This window comes from Coenobita brevimanus, chromosome 97 (genome assembly GCF_032717465.1).
Source record: "Coenobita brevimanus isolate Jiangsu-jjx chromosome 97, ASM3271746v2, whole genome shotgun sequence".
Lineage (NCBI taxonomy): Eukaryota > Metazoa > Arthropoda > Malacostraca > Decapoda > Coenobitidae > Coenobita > Coenobita brevimanus.
The window spans coordinates 40,103,492-40,128,479 of NC_137050.1; the positions used below are offsets into that span (position 1 = coordinate 40,103,492).

General features: G+C 42.6%; 1 protein-coding gene across 2 annotated transcripts in view; it reads right to left on the reverse strand.

Annotated features, from left to right (window-relative positions):
• Positions 1 to 244: 244 nt before the first annotated feature.
• The window catches only part of Secp43 (tRNA Selenocysteine associated protein), a 160,675-nt gene continuing 135,931 nt past the window's right edge, over positions 245 to 24,988 (reverse strand). For both annotated transcript variants that reach the window (XM_080283279.1, XM_080283280.1), the window contains 2 exons: positions 14,482 to 14,616; positions 245 to 384 (listed from right to left, as the gene is read on the reverse strand). In XM_080283279.1, coding sequence (XP_080139405.1) covers positions 14,495 to 14,616 — 122 coding nt within the window. In that variant the 3' untranslated portion in view covers positions 245 to 384; positions 14,482 to 14,494. The remainder of the gene's footprint in view (positions 385 to 14,481; positions 14,617 to 24,988) is intronic.

A 24,988-nucleotide genomic window follows, 5' to 3' on the forward strand; every position in this document is an offset into this window, starting at 1 on the left:
TTCTGACCGGTCTCATAACTGTTCTGGTGAGACAGATTAGAACAGTCGACTGACCTAAAGCCCCTGAGGCAGGATTGCTCTATGGTGAGCAAATCTGTGTTCCTACAAAATCTCACAAGCTTCATTCCTATATGCTAGCCAGGGACATCAGTGTCCAAACTATCCCACCATCTGAACCATCCATGCCCTCCCGTACTCAGATTTTTAAATGAAAAACTTAGTAAAAACAAATGATGATATATTTTATTTTCAGTTTTTAGCAAATACAGACATTATATGTAGTTACCTGATAGTTTTCTCAGGCTGAAATTTTTGCACTCATTTGTATAACACAAAGTGCACTCACAGTGACTGGAATCCTGTTCACACCTGAAGACAGCAGCTCTGGAACAAATATGAAGGATAGTTCAAGATAGCATTGTACTGCTGTAGTGTCAGTAACATGCCTTAGCATTAGAAGTGTGCATATCAACTATTTCTGCGGATATGGGATCTACCAAAACACAAAAGCCACATTCAGGAATACAGTTATCCCAAATTTTTCTCAGTTTTGCTTCAGCTGGTTTAGGTTATTCACACATTACTAATCCATTCAGAAAATACAGTACTTTAAGATGTCTTTTGGGAACATGAAACAACAATTGTTGCTAAATAATCTGAAAACACACTTTACAAAACACACTTCATAAATGTAGTTTCTTTTGTCTGGTGAAGTTCTGGAGCACTACAAAGCATTGATAGCACATCACATTGCTACATTATGGCTGTATGTGCCCTTTTAGATGTGTTTCCATTGTTTGTGGAAATTCACAGGTGTTTCTGTTCCTCAACACATGCAAACAACAGAGGATGACTGTTATACTATATGCTCATGATTTTTTATAACTAAAGAGAATGCAACTAACTTGATGGCTAACACGACATCCTATCTTTCATCTGGAGCAGCTGTGACACAAGCCATCAACCTTCCCACACCTGAACTGAAGTTCCTCACTCCATCTCATACCATCCCCCTACATAATTAATGTACATGGCACTATCAGGTGGTATGTACTAGCTACCATCATCCACTCATTTGATGCAATGCTGCCTACGTCTCCCTACACCTTTATTCTTTTTCAGTACCTGACCTCTCTTTGTATTACTTCCACCCTTCTAGCCAAGTTTTATTAATCTTCTTTTCACTTCAGGCAGCTACACACTGAGAGGCAACCCTAATGATTTCTTATGATCCAAGAAACCATTTCCCATTTGATAACCATATAACCAAATAATGGGGTGCCCCTGGAACCAAAACTCCATATTTTTCCCAGCATCTCACTGTGACGAAGCACTGTCTGCCGTAAGGCAACCGGTTAACTGTTGGGGCAGTTGCCTGCCTATGGCTGATGACTCTGCTTGGCCAGACAGACCCGGTTAATTCAACAACAACAACAACACAGTACTCTCTACTCTGTCCCAACTCAACTACTCTCTTTCTCTTCTTAAGTGCTTCACCCATGAAGTCATTACATGAATTTCCACATCTACGGTACAGAACTGCAAAAATACAGAAGCTATCCAGTACCTCAAGTATGAATGGCAACTTTTGCTTCTGTCTATCTATCTATCTATAGCCCGATGCCCTAATCCCGAAAAGGGTGGCCGCAGACAAAACGCCTCCAAGTCGCTCTGTCATCCACCATTTGACTACCCTCCCCCCAACTCACCCCCCCCTCCCTCGTATACCTCTCAACTCCATCCCTCCACCTCATCCTCGGTCTACCCCTCCCTCTCCCTCCCTCCACCCCACTGACATACACCCTCTTAGTCAGTCTTTCATTCTCCATTCCCTCCATATGTCCGAACCACCTCAGTGTATTTCTCCTAATCTTCTCAAACACATCCACATCCACCCCACAACGTTCCTTCACTTCTTCATTCGTCAACCTGTCCCTCCATGTCACTCCACATGCTCCTCTCAAGTAACTCACTTCTACTGCTCTCACTCTTGACTTGTTCCCCTCTTGCAGGGTCCACGCCTCGCTTCTATACGTCAGGGTAGGGATCGCAATACTGTCATGCAGTGACTTCTTAACTTCCATACTCACCTCCCTATTTCTCATCACTGCTTTCAGTGAACCAACAACCTTCCTTCCCTGCTGTACCCTTTCACGCACTTCATCCCCCAAAGTTCAATCCTTACTCATCACACTACCCAAGAACTTGAATGCACTCACATTCTCTATATCCTCACCATCCAACCTTACTGTAAATTCTGTGACTTCATTCCTCTCAAACACCATAACTTTACTCTTGTTTACATTAACTTTTAGATTCCTCCTCCTACACACTGTCCCAGATTCATTCACCAAACCTTGCAACTCCCATTCATCTTCACTCAACAATACTGTATCATCAGCAAACAGCAACACCGGAATCTTCCAAATCTCACTCTCATTCATCAGAGCCACCCCCACATCCACTGCCCTACCTTGCACCTCCATGTATATATTAAACAGCCATGAAGACATCACACAACCCTGTTTCAGTCCCACACTGAGATCAAAGAACTCACTCAGCTCATCATCCACTCGCACCGTAGCCCTAGCTCCTTCGTACATACTCTTCACAGCACTCAACAATTTCCCTACCACTCCATATATTCTTAATACCTTCCACATACCTTGCCTATCTATTCTGTCATAAGCTTTCTCCAAGTCCATGAAGGCACCATACAGTTTCTTTCCCTTCTCTAGATACTTCACCACTAAACATCGTAGAACAAATATCTGATCTACACACTCTTTTCCCTTCCTAAATCCCCCATGTTCTTCTCCAACTAGCCTCCCTGTCATATGCCTAACCCTATCAATGAGTATTCTACCATATATTTTACCAGTCACACTAAGAAGGCAAATACCCCTATGGTTACCACATACTTCTCTCTCCCCTTTTCCTTTGTATAAAGGAACAATTATACCTGATTTCCAGTCCTCTGGAACCCTTCCCTCTTCCCAAGCCAATCTACACAACTTCCATATCCACTCCACAACAATCTCACCCCCATACCTCAGCATTCCACCAAACACACCATCAATTCCTGGGGCCTTTCCCAACTTGATCTTCTTCATTGCTTCCACTACTTCTGCCCTACTGATCTCTTCCTCCCTCCTCTCATCTCTTCTTCTCCCAGCCATTCCCCAACCACTTATACTCACACTGCTCTCACTCTCAACATTCAACAAATCCTCAAAGTGCTCCTTCCATCTCCTCAATTTCTCTCTCTTCTCCACCAACAATCTATTATTCTTATCTTTCACTCCCCTACTATTTCCCCTTTCACACTGCCTTACTTTCTTTACCTCCTTCCAAAACAATTTCTTACTCTCCCTCCATTTCACACTCAGATTCTTCCCAAACTCTTCATCCACTTTCTTCTTACTCTCCTTCACCAGTCTCTTCACCTCCCTTCTCCTGCTCACACATACCTCTCTCTTTTCTCTCTCATCTTCTCCCCTACCTCTACCCACTAATCATTCACTATATGCCTTCTTTTGTTCTACAGCTTGTTTCACCTCATCATTCCACCATGCTGTCCCTTGCACACCCTTGCATCTCCTCCTCACTCCACAAACCACCTCACACACTGCACCTATCACTTCCATGAATAGCTTACATACGTCTTCCACCCCTTCCATATGCTCTAGCTCATACCTTCCCAAACTTTCTTCCACTATGCTTACTTTTCCTTACAGACAATAAATGCAAGTTGCCTATAGTCAGTGATTATATCCTTAATTATTTTCCAGGCAGGGAAATTATTCTCATCCCTACCTATCATTAATCCCATAAAGAGTGGCTACAACTGAATTGTCTCAAGGTCACCCTGTCCTCTGCTATCAGGCTGCCCATTCTCCAACTCACACCCCACTCTTTTATCCCTCTCCACCTCGTACGTCACTAGAAATTATATACACATCATGATATTGTGTTGAAATTGTAGTTTAGCTAGGTTCTGAAAAGGGACAAGGTCAGGCCAGAACTGCTGTATCTTGAAATCAAACACAACTTCACCCTTTCCATCTAATTATATAAATATAAATATATATATATATATATATATATATATATATATATACAGTAATCCCCGTACTATCCGGGCGCCCACTTTCCGGACATTGTGGGCCTGGACTTTCGGAACCCAAAATTGGCCAAAAAAAGAAAAAAATCCCCCCAAAATCCGAATTTTTTCCTACCCGTAATTTGAAATTGCCGCGCGGCGCCAAACAGCTGTTTACACCACGGCCCCTTCACCCCTTCCTTCCTCTCCCCTCCCCTGTCAGGGCTGCCATTTGGTATTTTTCATTACCAAATGTGGGCCAATTTGGTAATGAAAAATTCGTTTGGTAATGAATCAGAATAATGTATTACCAAACGGATTTTTCACATGTATGAGGATACACAGGATGGAGATGGTGGACTGTTTTCTCTCTCTGATTAATCTGCTAGCCTGCATAGCATAAAAATAATCAACATGCTGTTACGTATAAGGAGAGTGATTACATGTATTTCCACTTGTATATATACAGTAATTAGTGAAGAATAAATGCTAGCTTTACGAATTTGGTAATGAAAAGCTAAATTTGGTAATGAAAACTGAGGAGTTTGGTAATGTAGCTGTTGCGACCTGGCAACTCTGTTTCCCCGTCACCACCACTCAAAACAGTTACTGCCTAACTTCGATCGTGAGTGGTAGCTTATCGCAATGAAAGCCACATGTGCTCATTTTTTTGTGAATAAACAGTGAATAAACTGCAATACCTTGCCACTAGACCACAAGGGAATTTACAGTGTTGTGCAGTGTTAAGAAATTAGAATTTAGAGTGCAAAGGATTAACTGTGGTGTGCAAACTGGCAGTTGAAACTGGCCTGGTGCAATTAACAATGTAAAGTGTTAAACAGTTATAACTCACAATGCAAAGAATTACTGTAAGTGCAGCACAACACTGGATTACTGTATGTGCTTCAAGAGCATTTTCACCACTGCCAAAACCTTACAAAAGGCGGCCACAAACGTGCTGTATGTATCCTGGCTGAGGTACAGCCACTTCTAATTCCTCATTCATTGGTTCCTTTTCATTTAATTCATGCTTTATGTCCATTATTGGTGTGAATAGGGTCTTAAACAGGTTTAAATAGGTGCTATGCATGTCCAGTAGGGAGTTATTCAGGTGGCTTTCAAAGTTAGGCTGGGTTAGGGTCCTTAAGTACCAGTCCAGGAGCCAGAGGCGCACTTTCCGGACGGGACCACTTTCCGGATATGCTTTTGGCTCTATTACATCGGATAGTGGATGGATTACTGTACATATATACTGTGTATATATATATATATATACTGAAAGACTGACGAAGAGAGTGTATGTGAGTGAGGTGGAGGGGGGAAGAGGGAGGGGGAGGCCGAGGATGAGATGGAGGGATGGGGTGGAGAGGTATATGAGAGAGGGGGATGTGAGTTGGGAGCAGGGCAGTGAGATGGCGAGGGATAGGGCGACTTGGAGGCGATTTGTTTGTGGCCACCCCAAACGGGATTGAGGTGTCTGGCAATAGATAGATATATATGTAAATATAGTATATATATCATTCTCATTTTTGAAGGCTCCAATATGCTTGCATGCGTTGGCCTTGGTCACCTAATGGCGCCCCTCCATGCTGCACGATCTATTGCAGCCTCCCTGTTCAGTCCCTTAACCCTAAGGACACAATGACCTCGTCACATGTCTTTCTCGGTCTACACCTCACAACCCCACCCCCATTATTAACGCTTCTCACCTTCTGCACTCAATTATCATCCCCCATCCTCTCCATATGCCCAAACCATCTCAATCTACCTCTCCTCATCACAACACCAATACACTCCAGTCCCATCATACCTCTCAACTCTTCCATCGTAAACTCAGCCCCCCCAGGCCTTGCACGCAGGGACGCACTGCACATCCACCTAATCACTGTCATTTCTGTACGTCTGAGCCTGCGAATATCCTCCTTTACTGCCCAGGTCTCACTACCATACAGCATTACACTCCTAACACATGCTGCATACAAAGACCCCTTAGCACATAGGTAGAGTCCTCTCAATGTCAGGAGAGGCAAGAGCTCCCTGAACTTCTTCCAACTACTTCTCACCCTAGCCACAGAGCTAGCTCCAGCCCCACCTCCAGCACACAACATGTCTCCCAAATACCAAAACTCTCCTATACACTCAAGAGACTCCCCAGCAAGTTCAATCCTTTCATGCCTGAGTCTCTACCTGCTCTCCCCGACACGCCAAACACATAAAATCAGCATTATCTCGCAGTCTACCTCTGGTACCACTACATCTCTTGTGCATCCATTTATCACAAACACTGCACAAGATGGAATTACTTCCCACGCCCTTGTGGCAGACTGCACATGGCCACTCTCCCTCTTCTTTGACAGTACTGCCACCAACCCTAGATATCACCACTTTTGTTTTATCTGCATTTTCCTACGCTCCTCATGGGGCAATGTAGGATTGGATGATGGATGAATGGATACCCTTAAGCCCTTGTGTCCCATACTATCTCTCCACTTCCTAAATTTTTCCTCTGCCTCCCTTTCGTTCTCTGCAATCAACACCAAATCATCAGCATACAACATCTCCCATGAGAGTCCGTTTCTGAAGTCTCATGAGAGGGCTTCAAGTACTGGTACCATGATAAACAACAAGGAACTCAAAACTGACCCCTGATGCGCACCAAAGTTCACGGAAGCCTCATCACTCAAATCTCCATTTACTCTTACCTGGGTGCGAGCACCCACATACATAGCCATAACCACCCTAACCAGCCACTCCTCCAAGCCAAGCTTTCTCATTGTCTACTTCACCACCTCTCTAGGGATTCTGTCAAAGGCCTTCTCCAAATCAACAAAAACAAAGTACATGGAAATAAAAAAGTCACTGTATGACAGTATTGTGATACCAATTCTAACGTTTGGAAGTGAAGCTAGGACCTCGTTGGAGGCATACAAGTCAAGAAATGACAGCCATGGAAATAAGTTACAGTAAAAGCTTGATATAACGAATCCGGGATAAAACGGACGTTTGAGAAAACGGAACAACTTTTTTCCGTAAGGTACTCGCAACATACTGGAAGTTTTCCATTCTGTCGCGAAGCGTAGGGTTTCTGTAACGGAAACAAGCCAGTTTGTCCATGGCTGTGGAAAAATCGTGATGCACAAGTCATATCCCCTCCATTTGGAGGTGAGTTTTTACGATTTAATTATTATTATTACTATTATTGTGGGTTCTGACTGCTCTGTGTGTATCATTATGACTAGCATAGGCAGCATGTCTGTGTGTAGCAAAAGAAGCTATTTAGTTGCAACTGTGTATAGGCTTCAAGTCACGAATTAGGGAAGAAATATTGGAAAAATCGCAAATTTCCGGAAAATTATGTTCCATCCATGGTTTTGGAACAGAAGCTTGAAAAAGCAGAATATTTGATAAAACACAATAGGGGTTGGCTGAATTATTCCGTTATATCATGCTTTTACTGTATTTGAGAGGAGGATGTGGAGTTACATGGAGAGAGAGACTGACAAATGAGGAAGTGAAGGAATGGAGTGGATGCAGATGTGATAAAAAGTGTTAGGAGAAATATATTGAGGTGGTTTGGCCATGTGGAGAGGATGGAGAGCGAGAGACTAATGAGGAGAGTGTATGTGAAAAAGGTGGAGGGAGAGGGAGGACGAGGCCAAGGATGAGTTGGAGGGGGGAGAGGGATAGGGCGGCAATGGATGAGATGGAAGGGGGAAGAGGAGGGGGAGGCAAAAGATGAGATGGAGCAGGCAAGAGGGAAGGGGAGGCCAAGGATGAGATGGAGAAGGGGAGAGGGAGGGGGAGGCAAAGGATGAGATGGAGGGTGGGAGAGGGAGGGGAAGGCCAAGGTTGAGATGGAAGGATGAAGTGCAGAGGTGTATGAGAGAGAGGGGGGGGGGGGATGAGCTGTGGGCAAGGCAAAGAAATGGTGGGGGACTGGGTGGCATTAAAGGTGATTTGTTTGTGGTCATCCCTTATGGGATTGTGAAGTCTGGCAATAGAGTGATACAGATACAGTAATCCCTCATTTATCCAGACATAACAGAACCAAAGGCATGTCCAGATAGTGGCAACATCCGGATAATGAACACTATTCCCCTACCACACCCAGACCCTACCTATACCCATGTCCAACCTAGACCTAACTTATTTGTACAGTCCCTATGCTTAATTTGGCAGTGTTTCCTGGTCATTCAGGCATATTTAGACATCAAAATGCACACAGAAATATCCAATGTAATGCTAACACCAAGAAGACTGTATAAAAAAAAAAAGAAAAAAAAAAAAACCCTACTTATAAACCAATGTATGTACAGTACCCCTCCTAATTTTGACACTATTTGCAGGTCAACCTGCCACATTTAGACATCAAAACACACATAAGACTATCAAAAGTACTGCTAAACACCACGAAAACCATGAAAGAAAAGCAGCGAAAACCAAAAACACCCTATCTATACACCACTGTATGTACAGTACTTCTCCTTATTTTGGCACTGTTTTCGGGTCAATCTGTCATATATAGACATCAAAACAGACATAAGAATATCAAAAGTAATGCTAAACACCAAGAAAACCATAAAAAAAAAAAAAAAAAAAAAAAAACACTGAAAACCACAAAACACTCATTATACAAAACTGTATGTACAGTACCTTCCTAATTTTGGCAATTTTCAGGTCAATCTGCCATATTTTAAACATCAAAACACATAGGAATATCCAAAATAACATGAAACACCAAGAAAACCATTATATATAAAAAAAAAAAAAAAAAAAAAAAAAAAAAAAAAAAAAGGCATTTAAAACCAAAAAACACCCGACCTACTGGAGTGCCCTTGAGTTTAGAGCTGACCCTAATCACGTTTCCCATATATACTGTACTGTATGTCAACGGCATGCCAGAAGGGCTAATTAGCTATATGAACATATCTGCAAATGATGTAAAAGTTAAGAAAAGTATCACACATGAAGCTTGTTGTAAAGAGTTGAAAGATGACTTGGACAAAATACACAACTGGAGTCAGACCTAGATAATGGACTTTAAAGAAATGTCACATATCAGAAATTGGGGTCAGTGAGAGGAGACCCAAATGTGAATATGAAATGGGAAAAGTGAAAATTAGTAAAGCAAACAAGGAGAAGGATTTAGAAGAAATCATTGAGGACCTGTCACCAGATAATCAAATTACTTTAATAAGATTACTGGAGGGGCATATGAACTCTTAACAAAGATGAAGGTTGCTTTAAATGTTAAAGATGAGATGCTGAGAGAGATTAGTGTCCATGATAAGACCAAGGCTTGAGTATGCAGCAGTAATATGGTCACCACATTTAAACACATCAACAAAATGGAGAAGGTACAAAGGAGAGCCATGAAGATGATTCCAGACTTGAGAGCTCTCCTACAAAGAAAGACTAGAGAAGCTGAAATTGTCAGGAACAAATGAACAGAGAAGACCTCTCTGCAATGGATAATGGAAGGACAACAAAACATGAATACAAATTGAGGAAAAGTATGAAAGAAGAGATGATGTACAAAAAATTTAGTTTCCCAAACAGAAATATAAATATGTGGAATGAGTTGGATGAAGAGGTGGTGCAGGCAAAGAACATCCATGTGTTTAAAACTCAATCAATCAATCATTTCCTGTGGCACCCTCGGGGATACATAGGGCCTCGATGAACTCACACCACCACATCCTATCTTGTGCTAACTCCTCAAGATCTGCCCAACACTCATCTCCAGCTTCCCGTCTCATTGTCCTCACCCACGTCTCTTTTGGCCTTCCTCTACCTCTCCTACCAAGTGCCACCCACCCTGGTGTACCTCGTACTATTCCCTGTCTCCTATACACATGTCCTAGCCACTTCCATCGTGAGAATCTAACATATTCATCGATCGGCTGCACTCCCGTTATTTCTCTAATTCTACTATTTGGTATCCTTTCCCACCACTTAACTCCTAATATTCTTCTAAGTGCTTTATTTTCAAACACCAAGAATTTATTTTCCATAGTCACTGTGCTGTACCAAGACTCGTGTCCATAAATTAAGATACTCCTAACCATTACCTTATAAAGTTTGATTTTTGTATGCGCAGAAAAATTGTTATTATTCCAAATATTTTTAAGCATTCCCATTGCCTGATTAGCCTTCTTTAACCTTTCCTCGAATTCAAAGTTAAAAGAACCATCCTTGGCTAAATAAGTACCTAAATATTTAAACCTATCAACTTGTTTTACAACCATACCTCCAATTACACATTCCTGCGCATTTTCCATATTCATATTGATTATTTCAGTTTTTCCACAATTAATAACCAAACCCACCTTGCGACCTTCACTCACCAAACAGTCCAACACTCTCTGCATCTCTTCTGGCCCATCACAAATCAAAACTATATCATCTGCATAATCTAAATCCAAAAGTTTCCTGTTCTCTCCCCAAAGTATACCTGCACCGGTTTCTGTTCCAACGCGTTTCATAATGTAATCAATGACCAATATAAATAGTAAAGGCGATAGAACACCACCTTGAATTACTCCGGACTTGACTTCAAACGAATCACTCAGACAACCATCAACCATCACTTTACAAAATGTGTCCTCATGCATGTTCATAATGACCCTCACAAACTCCTCAGGTATTCCATAATGTCTCATGATCTTCCCCATAGTCTCTCTCGAAACACTATCAAAAGCCTTTTCAAAATCAACAAAACAAAGACTTAACGGTACTCTCATTTCATTAACTTGCTGCATCAAATGCCTAACTATAAAGATATGATCATTGCAACCACGTCCCTTTCTAAAACCAGCCTGTTCATCCCTCAGAATACCCTCAACCACCGGCTCCAACCTATTTAACAACACTCTACTGAAAACTTTCAAAGCTATCGGTGACAAAGAGATTCCCCTCCAATTACCACATTCACTCAGGTCTCCCTTCTTCGGAACTTTAACAATTACACCATTCTTCCAAACTGATGGTAGTAACCCCGTCACCCATATCTTATTGAATAGCTTGGTCAAGATCATTATTAATCTATCCCCTCCACTTTAAACATTTCCGGAAATAAACCATCCTCCCCTGGTGCCTTATTATTCTTTAACTGTTTTACTGCTTTCTCCACTTCTGCAAGCCTCAACTCTCCTGTTTCTATATTTAAATCTTCCTGAGCAGACGGTATATCCTCTTCTGGTGGTATTGGTCTATTAAGAACTGTCTCAAAATGCTCTTTCCATCTATTTTTAATATCTCCATCTTTGGTCAATAAATTTCCTTCCCTGTCTCTAACTGGTATTTCCTTGCGTTTACCTGCATTACCACTCAGTTCTCTAATCGATTCATATGCTATTCTTTGACTCTGTCCATCATTTTTGTTTATTAAGATTTCAGTCTCTGCAACCTTTTCATCCACACATCTTCTTTTATCTCTCCTAGCTAACCTTCTTACTTCTGAATTCAAACTCCAGTATGCAGCTCTTGCTAATTCAATCTCTCGTTCATCAACGCATTGCATCTCACTCCTCAATTTAGCCTCACCTCTCTTTTTTATCATATCCCACGTTTCCTCTGACATCCATTTCTTTCTCCTGAATCTATGTCTCCTTCCAATCGTACATTCAGCAGTCTCATGCAAAACTTTGTTCACATCCTCCCACATCTCATCTACACTTCTCTCCCCCTCTACCAACATTTCCAACACCAAAAACCTATTTCTGCATTCTAATCTGAATTCCTCCTTTTCTTCTCCTTCCCTTCTAAGCTTAACAATATCGTATCTACCAACACCAGATATTTCCTTCTTCTGATTTTTAAGTTTAAACCTTATTTTTGCAATGCTGAGTTGATGGTCACTACCAATATCCGCTCCCCGTTTAACATGAACATCTAGCAGAGAACTTCTATGCCTCCTACTGATAGCGATGTGATCAATCTGATTTTTATATTTTCCACACGGCGACACCCAAGTTGTCTTGTGTATATTGCAATGCTGAAAGAGTGTGCCCCCGATGACTAAGTCATTTGCTAGACAGAAGCTTCCAAACCTCACTCCGTTTTCACTCATCCTACTACCAACTCCCATCTTACCCATACATGCCTCAAATCCCTCATTTGAACAGCCCATTACTGCATTAAAGTCTCCAACGCAGATCAAAACATCATGTCTAGGTACCCTTCCTACTCCTTCTTGCAACTTTTCATAAAATGTGTCTTTCCTTTCATCGAGTGCATCATTAGTAGGTGCATAACACACAAACAGACTGATGTTGCCATGATTTGATTTAAACCGTGCGTATAACAATCGCTCATCTATAGGATCCCACTCACATAAAGCCTTATTTGCCTTACAACCCAGCAACAATCCTACTCCCTGATAATGCATTCCGTCCTGTCGGCCAGATATCAATAAACGTATACCATCCTCCAAATCCAACTTATCGACTCCAATTAATCTTGTTTCTGTCAGAGCACAAACATCAAGTCCGTAATTTTGAAAAACCTTCACTAACTCATCGATTTTACCGTCATGATTTAGCGTTCTCACATTCCAGTTACCAATTTTAATTGTATTTTTTGCATTAACAAATGAATTAGATTGTAATTGAGGCAGCCGTGAGATTCTTAGCACCCCCTGCCCATTTAAGGGCTGCACGGGACTGGGGGCCATTATTGTTCTTTTGGAGTCCATCAAGGTTTCTTTGGCTAACTTCCTGAACACCTCGCCAATGTGTTGCAGTCGCAGTAGGCAGCTAACTTGCCTGATTGCCCACACCCGAAAGACCCAGCTATGCTGTAGCCAGTCACGTGCCGGCATGCTTCCCAGCCATTTCACTCTCAAGGAGTTCCTCTGCCTGAGAAAGCAGCCACCCCCCTGCTCCCGAGGGCTTTTGATCTGTGTAGGTAGAGGGCGATCACTCCCTCACTAGCCATATACAGTGTATATACATTGTACAGGCTACACTCACCACAAGTTTAAAACTAGTTTGCATAAATGTAGATAAAGAAGCAGGACAATATGAGCCTAGGTCAACTCCTGTATATTACATTTCTATAAACACAATTAGGTAAACACACACACACACACACACACACACACACACTTATATTGCACAAAGGTAAAACAGGGAAGTGTGGAAACCATCAAAAAAATGGCCAAAAGTACAGTGAACTTTCAATTATCTGGCATAATTCAGCCATCCTCCACACTGGATATACCAGATTTTAAATTATTTTTTTAAATATTTTTTTTTTTAATGTATGGAAGAAAGAACCAAAGGCCAGGAGCCCACAAAACGTTCCTTAAAAAGGTGAAGAGAGAGAGAAAAAAAAGCCAGATATTGCATTGCAATCCCTCCATCAGCTCAACATTCGGCGGTGAGCTGGATAATGTGTTACTATCTGTCTCGACCCTTGAGTAAAAGATTAAAATTAAGCATAAAACCTAACACAGTACTGATACAGTACAGTAATAGAATACATAACACAGTACAGCACTGATTCAGTACATACAGTACAGTAATAGAGTACATAATATAATCATACTGTAGTCACCTAGTGTTGGCATCGATGGAGGGTTGATACGCACAGGTATGTCTTCACTATACAGTACAGTAGTCAGAGCACTAAGGGGCCACAAGGTTAGTCACATACTATAATCATAATCATACTGTAGTCATCTAGTGTTGGCATCGATGGAGGGTTGATATGCACAGGTATGTCCTCACTATACAGAAGTCAGAGCACTAGGGCACAGAACACTAAGGGGCCACAAGGTTAGTCACAGTACTACAGCAATGACTGAGGCATGGGAGGCAACAGACTAAGTCACAGCACTAGGGTGTAGCCACTGCATGGGTCACACAAACAGACAGCACAGATATGTCCTCAATGTACAGCGTCCACGGGAAATGCTGAGAGCGCAACAGTAGGCTCGATGCGCCAGGTGGGTCACCTCCACAAGGCAATCTGATTGGCAGGAGTGTTGCGGGGTTTTCCCAGGTGCCGGTTGGGTCCCGCATCTAAGCCAGATGATACACATCGCTGCTGGATCGCTGTCAGTTGCACCCTCTTTCCGCGCCAAATATCACCAAATTCCGAGGGATATTGCTTTAACAAAGCAGAGCAAAAGGCACCAGATATTACGTTGGGCCAGTTATTGAAATGACAGATAACTGAGAGTTTACTGTACCTGCATAAAATCAGCCTAGAGCTGGTAACTACATGCAACAGGAGGCGATACAGACCCAAGGACCTTAACACTAGAATAAAGCTTGAGCTGGGATTGATGGTCCCTACCGCAGCCTAACAGCATACTGAGTCCAGCTAAAGGAAAGTGTCATCACTGTTATTTACTACAGTAATGAGTTTCTTACCATCATCCTGTGGTTAGTCGTCCTTGGTGTCATCCCAAAATGTCCAGCGTGCCTTATCTATTGCTTGCCACAACTCTTCACTGCGGTCAATATATTCCTTGTTCATCTTGTTGATATCAAGTGGCACATTCCATTCTGGTACCGGGGAAAACATTTTTAATAATAAGCTTGGATCATTAAGTCTTATAAAGTGAAGGGGATACTTTAAGTTGTCAGGTTGGGCTACATTATGCCTGTTAATTCAATACAGAAGGAGGTGGAAGGTGCATTCAAGGTACTGTATTCACAGAACAAATCTGTGCATGTGAGGTGGTGTGCGGGGCAAAGAGAAGACAAAAAGGGGTGCACGAAACAGCATGGTGGAATGAAGAGGTGAGACAAGCTGTTGCACAGAAGAAAGCATATAGTGAGTGGATGGCAAGTGGAGGCATGGAAGACGTTCAGAGACTGAACAGAAAGTTATACGCAGAGAAGCGGAAACATGTGAAAAGATTAGTAAAGAGGAGTGAGGTGAAAATATTAGTACGAGAAAGTGAGAAGAGAGTAGATGAGGAATCTGAAAGAAATTTGTGTAAAGTGGAGGAAATATATAAAAATGTTCTGGAAGAAGGTTAAGAGAGTAAGATGGGGTGATAAAGAAGGTATTAGAGGACTGCAAGATACAGACCAACAGCTGTCACATCTTCTCTTGGTATGGTATTTGAAACGTTAATTAATAAGCATATTGTTAAACATCTTGAATCCAACAACTTAATTAGTGATAGACAATATGGTTTTCACCACGAAAGATCCACCATTGACATACTCAATCCCTTAACTCATACCATCCATCAATCAATTGACCTTTTTGGAGAAACTCATGCAGTAGCTCTTGATATCTCTAAAGCTTTCGACAGAGTATGGCACCGTTCCCTGATGTCCAAACTCCCTTGCTATGGACTAACATCTTTTGTTCCTTTGATTTCTTCATATCTTAGTGACAGAAAAATAAGAGTAAAAGTAGATGATGTATATTCCAATTTCCACTCAATTAACGCCGGCGTGCCGCAAGGATCAGTTCTGGTGCCAACCCTATTTCTGGTTCACATTAATGATCTCTTATATGTCACCCACAATCCCATTCACTCATATGCAGATGACTCAACACTACATAGTTCATTAAACACTCAGACACCCATTTACAAAGTCTAATATCTCTACCTCTCAACTCAGTACAGCCATCTCCATACATCAAAATCTATCTACGATCAGTGAATGGGGACAAAACAACCTTGTCTCTTTTAATGCTAGTAAAACTAAATATATACAGTTTACTAACAGACAGATATTGCCAGATTCGTACTTTACCTTCAGTGCTACTAATATTCCCATCTCCAAAAGTATTGAAATTCTTGGCGTCTCACTTAACAGTGCCCTCAGCTGGACCTCTCATGTCAGATCACTTGCTAAAACCGCCTCAAAGAAACTTGGATTATTGTACAGAGTCCGTAACTTCTTCGCCGATGAGCAGTTCGCTATAATTTATAAGAGTCATGTGCGCTCTCAGCTTGAATATTGGTCACCCTTGTGGAATGGTTGTGGAGAGGTTGCATTAAGACAACTAGACAAAATTCAGAACAAAGCTGTCAGAATCATTAACAACCCTGTCATTACATATAAACTACCTCCCCTGCAAGTAAGAAGGAATGTTGCCTCCCTTGCATTATTTTACAGATATTTTTTTGGCAAATGCTCAGACGAAGTTGCGTCCATGGTGCCACCTCTCCATGCCTTCCCTCGTGCTACACGGGCATCTGGTAGTGCTCATGACTGGAATGTCACTCAGCCATATTGGAGAACTTCTGCCCATCAGAATTCTTTCATTCCCCAAACTGAATCTCTCTGGAATTCGCTTCCCCAATGTTGTTTCCCTCCAAATTTCAACCCACAGCTGTTCAAGTCTAACTGTTACAGATATTTTATGAATGGAGGATGCCAGTAATCTGGTGTATGAATTTTTTTTTTTTTTATTCATTTGTTTTTCCTTCCTCCGTTCTGTTATTTATAAAAAAAAAAAAAAAAAAAAAAAAAAAAAAAAAAAGAAAAAAAAAAAGAAACTGTTTAACATAGAGAATGAAAGTAATGTTAGTTTATGTAGCTGGGAGAAGGAAAGAAATGAAAAGGGAGGGTGAGATCAGTAGGAGGAAAGTAATGGAAGCAATGAAGAAGTCAAAATCAGGAAAGTCTCAGGAACTGATGGAGTGTGCAATGAAATGCTGAAGAATGGGGAAGAGACAGTAGTAGCAGAATCGATATGGAAGATGTGCAGATTGGGGAGGAAGGTAGCATTCCAGAGGATTGGAAGTCAGGTATTATTCCCCTGTACAAAGGAAAGGGAGAAAAAGAAGTGTGTGTTAATTATAGGGGCATTTGTCTTCTTAGTGTATTAGGAAATGTATATTGTACGATACTTACTGACAGAGTTAGGGAAATAACAGAGGAATTGGTTGGAGAAGAAAATGGGAAGGAGTTGTGTAGATCAGAGTCATCCTAATTTGTTAAGTGGAAAAGTTTCTAGAGGAGAAAAGGATGTTGTATGTTGCCTTCATGGATATGGAGAAAGCATGACACAGTGGACAGATATGGAATGTAGAAAATATCAAAAATATATGGAGGAAATGGGAATCTGTTGAATGACAAGAGGAGTACTTATGAGGCAGGGCTCTTGTTTGGAAAGCCACAGCTCCCTTCAGCGAACAAATTTTACATGCAAGTTGCCTTTTGACGAGGAGAAAATACAGTACATCCACTTCAAAACCCAGTAAGCTACAAAATAAGTAAATCTCACTTAAATGAGCAAAAAAACACATTGTGATCAATTATTAAGTTTTTCCTTGTCACCACTGTGAATATTCAAAACCTCATTATGTGATTCTAATCATCACAATGTGTAAATAAATAAATAAATTTATTGCTCGTAAAATATTTTGGCTCGTAGTCTGTTTGGCTACTAAAACTTTTTGGCTCGTAAATCCGAATCCTTAGGAGCCAAATGGCTCGCAACCATCGGCAGTTAGCAAGAGCCCTGTGAGGGTGCTAAGGCTGCCGTGCGTGTGGACACTGTACAGAGTGAATGTTTCCATTAGAAGGTTGGATTGAAACAGGGATGTGTTATGTCTTCAGGGTTGTTCGGTTTGTAGAGTTATAAAGGAGATACTGTACAAGGTAGGACGGTGGATGTTGGAGTGGCCCTGGTGAGAGAGGGCAGTGTTTGGAAACTTCCTAACCTGGTGTTTGCAGATGATACTGTATTGTTAAGTGAAGATGAACGGGTATTGCAAGGCTTGGTGAATGAGTTTGGGTGAGTATGTAAGAAATGGAATCTAAAGGTGAATGCAAGAAAGAGATCATCATGAGAAATGAAGTAAATCAATGCACAGTAAGGCTGGATGGTGTGGACATGGCAAGTGTGAGTGCATTAAGTATTTGGGTAGTGTGATAAGGATGGAAGTTGGAGGATGAAGTGCTTGAAAGGGTTCAGCAGGGAAGAAAGATTGCTGGTTCACTGAAAGCAATGATAAGAAATAGGAAAGTGAGCATGAAAATAAAAAATCGCTGCATGACAGTATTATGACCCTTACTCCAAAGCATGGAAGCTAAGTGTTGGAAGGACACAAGTCAAGGGTAAGAAGAGTGGAAATGAGTTATCTGAGAGGGGCATGTGGAGTTACATGGAGAGACAGACTGACAAATGAGGAAGTGAAGAAGCATTGTAATGCAGATATGGATGTGACAGAAAGCATTAGGAGAAATACACTGAGGAGGTTTTGCCATGTGGAGAGGATGGAGAAAGAGAGACTGACTAGGAGATTGTATGTGAGTGACAGGGAGGGGGAGATTGAGGAAGAGATGGAGAGATGGAGTAGCGAGGTACATGAGAAAGGGGTGGGGGGGTGCAAGCTGGGGGGGTAGGGCAGCAAAATGGCATGGGACTGAGTAACGTGGAAGCGAACTGTTTGCAGCCACCCCTTATGGGATTAAAGCGTCTGGCTGTAGGAAGCTTGATACATACACAGACAGCCATTACAACAGATACACTTCCTGTACAGTAAAAGGGTTAGATTTGGTTCAATCAGGTTTAAGTTGTTTTAATGCTATACTTCCATGATTTTTTCTCCTATACATGAAATCCAAAATTATGCTGGATTAGATCATTCACTACAGTGACGTGCATTTTTTCATTACTGTATAACACTGTTTCAGTATCACCATACAACTTTACTCTGTTTGGGAAATATCTTTCAAATTGGTGGTGTCAAGTATACCGTTCTTTTAACCTTTCCCTATTAGAGGTCTCCCCTATGGTGAACACAACTGTCTGGCATCAACATAAATAAACTACAAATGACATACCCAAGCTGAATGAGTTAATACAGTACAAGGTATTCCAACGATACTGTGTTCAGTTTATCACATCCTATAACTATTTTAACGTATCTGATGTTTTCTGGAATATTAACAAGACATTGTAAATTTCAGCATCTTCCTTCCCCTTCCTGGGGAAAAAGAAAAAAAAAAAAATCATGAAACTTTTCCTCTTGTAACTAATATTTTGTTTTGTACAGAGAACAAGGGGCATTACATTCTCCCAGTATTTCATGGGAAAAAAAAAAAAAAAAAAAAAAAGCTGTGAAGGAATTGTTTTTTAGTTTATTTTTCCAAGCTGGCTCCTGAACCTTCCTGGAAAAACAAACCTAAATTACCTAAAGGAACTGATCATAAATTTGACCATTCCTTCTTTCGGTCATAACACTGCATAGGTTTGATTCCTAAGAGGAGACTGGAAGCATTTTATATAAATAAATAAATAAATATATATATATGTACTGTACAAAGCGACCATCATCCACTCACGATGTAGTGCTGCCTACTTCTTTCTTAGCCTTTATCATTCTTTTTCTGTGCCTGCCCTCCTCTCTTCCTATTTCTCCCACCTTTCCTGTCACCTCTTATTACTTTTCTTTCCTTTCCAGGTGGCTTTACATTGAGTGACAAGCCAAATGGTTTCCTGTAAGCCAAGAAACCATTTACAACGGTGGGTGGCAACCATATAACCAAACCATACGTGCTCCCTACGTGTCAACAAGTGGGTTGGTGGAGGGTTAATGACCCTCCCCGTAAAACAAATAACTTAAGTGGCCACCCCTTTCGGGATTATGGCGTCTGGCAATAGATACATAGATAGATAAAGTCATCGCTCGCACAACACGCGATCATAGTGCGCAAAATTCACATAACACGGAAGGCAAATTCTGAGGCCAGGAAATGATTAAAATGCAAAAATGACAGATATAACGAGGGCGGAGGAAGCTGCTAATTTTTTTGAAAACTGTGCTACTGTATGCTGTGAACATAAAGATTATGCGGCCAGAGATCACAAATTATGGTTTAAACAGCCATTAGGCAAAAAAATAGGGTCATAGCACAGTGAGAACAGACATAACACAGGCAGCAATAGTCATAGCATGGGTTGCATCAGCCTGTGACGTATGACTGTCACGTGTCTGTGCTGGGTGTAGTCATGGTCCACTGAACATTCCTGCCCCAGTTAAGCCAACCCTCTCCCTGCGCTCTGGACGCACACACGTTGTGTGTTATCTTTGCTCTCTCTCTCTCTTTTTTTTTTTTTTGACCACCTGACCCAGCCTGATCATGCCACCGCACTGTGACCCAGCAAGACATGAAAAGAGTCTGACACTGGAGCAAAGGCTTCATGTCATCAAGCAGAAGGAGAGAGGATAATGTAATTGTGCCATAACCAAGGTGTATCAGGTCAACGAGTCATCTATTCGTACAATCCTGGGGAAGAAGGATGCCATTGCGAAGACCATACGGGCCTATGGGGGTTCTCCCATACACTATAAGATTCCAGTGTCTGACCCTGCACTTGTGATGATGGAAAGGTTCCTGGTCATGTACTTGAACTGAAACAAGAGGGAAGGAGTTCCAATCAACTCCATTAACATAAGGAGGATGGTCTGCCACCTGTATGCCGTAGCCTGCCATAAGCTGTCCTGACCCCCAGGCAGGTTTCAGAGGTCGAGTGGTTGGTTTGGCAAAATTTAAAAAGAGGAAGACCATGAAAAGAGTACAGGTGACAGGAAAACGAGCATCAGCAGATGCCAGAGCAGCAGAGACGTTAGTGGATGTCCTGAAGGAAATCATCAGGGATGGGGGTTAAACTGTAGAGCAAATTTATAACACAGACGAAATGGGCTGCGATACAGAAGGATGCCATGGACTACATATATCTTGAAAGAACAAAGGCAAGGCAGGGGTAGGAAAGTTGATAAGGTAAGCATCACTCTACTTTTGTCTTGCAATACTGCAGGCCGTGAGATGAGGCCATTACTTGTAAAAAAAAAAAAAATCAAGGTGCTTTTAGCAGGTAAAACACATGAATGAGTCTAGGGTTTATTGGGAGAAATCAAAGGCAGGGTGGATGACAAGGGATATTTTGAATAGGTGGTAAAAGAAACATTTTATACCTGATGCAAAGAGAAGGTGTCAGGAATTGGGCATACCATTTAAAATCCTCATGGTGCTTGATAAAGCACCAATGGCAAGAGGACCATGATGGGGACTAGTAGGAGTCCTGCCCTGCCTTAGAAACCCACTCCCCCTCCCCCCAGCAAGCCCACAACCTCTTTCATTCAAGGTGAGGAATCCTCCAGTGTTTGTATGTAATGAAGTCTTTATTAGGTAGGTAAATGCCCTGGGAAAAATCCCTGAAAATTGCCCCAAAAGGTAAATTTGGGGCTGGCTTAGGTACCATGAAACCCTTTAACATGTACACATATAGCCCTATAACAAGGAAATCTCATAAAGCAGGACCTTTCAGGTACACTATTCGTGCGTTATGTGAGCGGTGACTGTATAAATATATATATATATATATATATATATATATATATATATATATATACTGTATATATACTGTATATATATATATATATATATATATATATATATATATATATATACTGTATATATACTGTATATATATATATATACTGACGCGCTAGCTCCAGGGGTGGTGATGGGGTGCGATGTGATGACTCATGAGGTGGTGATGGAGTGCGAGGCAATGACAGAGACAGCTGCAATGACTGGTGAGGTGGTGAGGGAGACCGCTGCAATGGCTGACGAGGTAGTGAGAGAGACAGATGCGGTGGCTCATGTCGTGGCGACGGAGACAGAGGGAGTGGCTCACGTCGTGGCAAGGGAGACAGAGGCGGTGGCCAAAATGGTGTTGGAGATTGAGACTAGGACAAGGAAGGTGGCAATGGAGTGGCGGAGTACTGCAGTGGAGACTCAGGTGACACGGGAAACGGAGATCAGCTTGAGGTGAGGTCCAGCACAAGGGGCTGAGCACGTCCTCTGCGGGAGAAGGACCTCACGTGTTTCTCTGCTGGATGATGGCTGCAAAGATGCTCTGCTGGTCGAAGGTTGGGGAGAACCTCTGTGGGTCACTGGTGTGGTGGGGGCCTGTCTGAAGAAGACAATGATGGTAGCCTGCCTGGCTGTCCTCTTCTTTCCTCTACCATCACCCTGTACACCTTCATCTCCTCCTCCAGCCGATCATGTGCGTCCATGCTTCATCCTGGGAAATAGTTGTGAATGCACATAAGTGCGATGACCTCGTCAACCTTGGTCACCATCTCCTTCAGAATCTTCATACTGAAGGCTCACACCTCAGGGATGACCTCCTCTTCCTGTGCCTCCTGGTGTGCCCACTGAATCTTCATATTGAGGAACTCCTCATTGATGAGCTACCCCCTGTGGCTTTCCAGGATCTCCTCCATGTCCTGCTCGTCGACCTACCCGAAGCCCACCTCGTGGGCACAATGTCCTGCTGCAACCATTCTATTGGCAGTGCTCACACTCCCTCAGGGAAGCCAGTGAAGGAGTGAACGCACTCCAGCCACAGCTTGTGCCCCACACTGTTTGTGGTGGCCTGGTTTACTTCCCTCCATGCAGCCATGATGTTTTCAATAGCGTGGTGTATATTATATTCTTTCCAGAAGGACCGCACTGTTGTCCTGTCGTCGGTGTCACACGCCCTCACCAACTGCTGCATAGTGCAGCAGAGGTAGTATATCTTGACCGTTACAACGATGTGGTGTTGAGGGGCAGGAACACCACTTCTATATTGCTTGTCCAGTCCTTCATCGCAGGAGGGTGGCTAGGTGTGTTGTCCACCACCAAGAGAAATCTGTTCGCCAAGTTCTCCCTCCAGGTATACTTCTTGAGAACATGAATGAGGTAGGAGTGGAAATAAGACAAACAGATATCGCAAGTCAGCCAGGCCTCCTTGTTCGACTTCCAAATCAACCCTAAATTCTCCTTAACACACCCCACTAGAGCCTGTGGGTTTTCAGAGTGGTAGACAAGGAGCGACTTTACCCTGAGGTCACACTAAGAAGGCAAATACCCCTATGGTTACCAGTATAAGCCAGTCCTTCTAGGCCTTGAGCCCTGGCGTAGAATTTGCCTCTGTTGCAAGATATATCTTTGAGAACACTCTTTTCCAAAAGAGCCTGGTCTCGTCAAAATTCAAAACCTGTTCGCATTGTGGCCACCCTCCGCGATGATGCGCTTAAGTTCGTCAGGGAACACTGCCACCGCCACCACATCTGCACTCGCCAACTCATCAGACATCCTGACACTGTGGAGGCTTGCCTGCCTCTAAAAGTGGTCAAACTATCCCTGGCTAGCCTTAAAGGTTTCAGTAGCATCAAGATTGTGTCTCACCTTTACTTCATTTCCACAGGAAGAGAGTCTTTGTGCATATGACTGTATGACTCATGGGTGCCTTCCTCATGTTCTGGTCTTCCACCCATGTGCAGAGCATCCGCTCCTCCATCGCACATATTTTAGCAGTCACACTAAGAAGGCAAATACCCCTATGGTTACCACATACTTCTCTCTCCCGTTTTCCTTTGTATAATGGAACAACTATACCTGATTTCCAGTCCTCTGGAACCCTTCCCTCTTCCCAAGCCAATCTACACAACTTCCATATCCACCCCACAACAATCTCACCCCCATACCTAAGCATTTCATGACACACTCCATCAATTCCTGGGGCCTTTCCCAACTTTATCTTCTTCATCGCTTCCACTACTTCTGCCCTACTGATCTCTTCCTCCCTCCTCTCATCTCTTCTTCTCCCAGCCATTCCCCAACCACTCATACTCGCACTGCTCTCACTCTCTACATTCAACAAATCCTCAAAGTGCTCTATCCATCTCCTCAATTTCTCTCTCTTCTCCACCAACAATCTATTATTCCTATCTTTCACTCCCCTACTATTTCCCCTTTCACACTTACTTTCTTTACCTCCTTCCAAAACAATTTCTTACTCTCCCTCCATTTCACACTCAGATTCCTCCCAAACTCATCTTATTATTATCGAGATAAATTGGCTCAACCGAGAAAATTACAAAAGCTGAAATTAGGCGTACTGAAACTATCAAAGAATCTATGTAGTGTATATAATATCAATGAATATTCGTTTTCGTTTCGTTTTTAAAGGCTCCAACATGCTTGCATGTGTCGGCCTTGGTCACCTAATGGCGGCTCTCCATGCTGCACGATCCATTGCAGCCTCCCTGTTCAGTCCCTTAACCCTAAGGTCACACTTAATGACCTCGTCCCATGTCTTTCTCGGTCTACCCCTCACAACCCCACCCCCAATATTAACACTTCTCACCTTCCCCACCCAACTATCATCCCCCATCCTCTCCACATGTCCAAACCACCTCAATCTACCTCTCCTCATCACAACACCAATACAGTCCAGTCCCATCCTACCTCTCAACTCTTCCATTGTAAACCCAGCCCCTCCAGGCCTTGGACGCAGGGACGCACTGCACATCCACCTAATCATTGTCATTTCTGTACGTCTGAGCCGGCGAATGTCTTCCTCCTTCACTGCCCAGGTCTCACTGCCATACAGCATTACACTCCTAACACACGCTGCATACAAAGACCCCTTAGCACGTAGGGAGAGCCCCCTCAATGTCAGGAGAGGCAAGAGCTTCCTGAACTTCTTCCAACCACTTCTCACCCTAGCCACAGAGCTAGCTCCAGCCCCACCTCCAGCACACAACATGTCTCCTAAATAACAAAACTCTTCCACACACTCAAGAGATTCACCAGCAAGTTCAATTCTTTCACGTCTGACGATCTCCACCTGCTCACCCCGGCATGCCGTACACATAAAATCAGCATTATCTCGCAGTCTACCTCTGATACCACTACATCTCTTGTGCACCCATTTATCACACACACACACAAGATGGAATTACTTCCCACGCCCTTGTGGCAAACTGCACATGGCCACTCTCCCTCGTCTTTGACAGTACCGCCACCAACCCTAGATATCATCACTTTTGTTTTATCTGCATTTACCCTTAAACCCTTTTGCCCCATACCATCTCTCCACTTCCTAAACCTTTCCTCC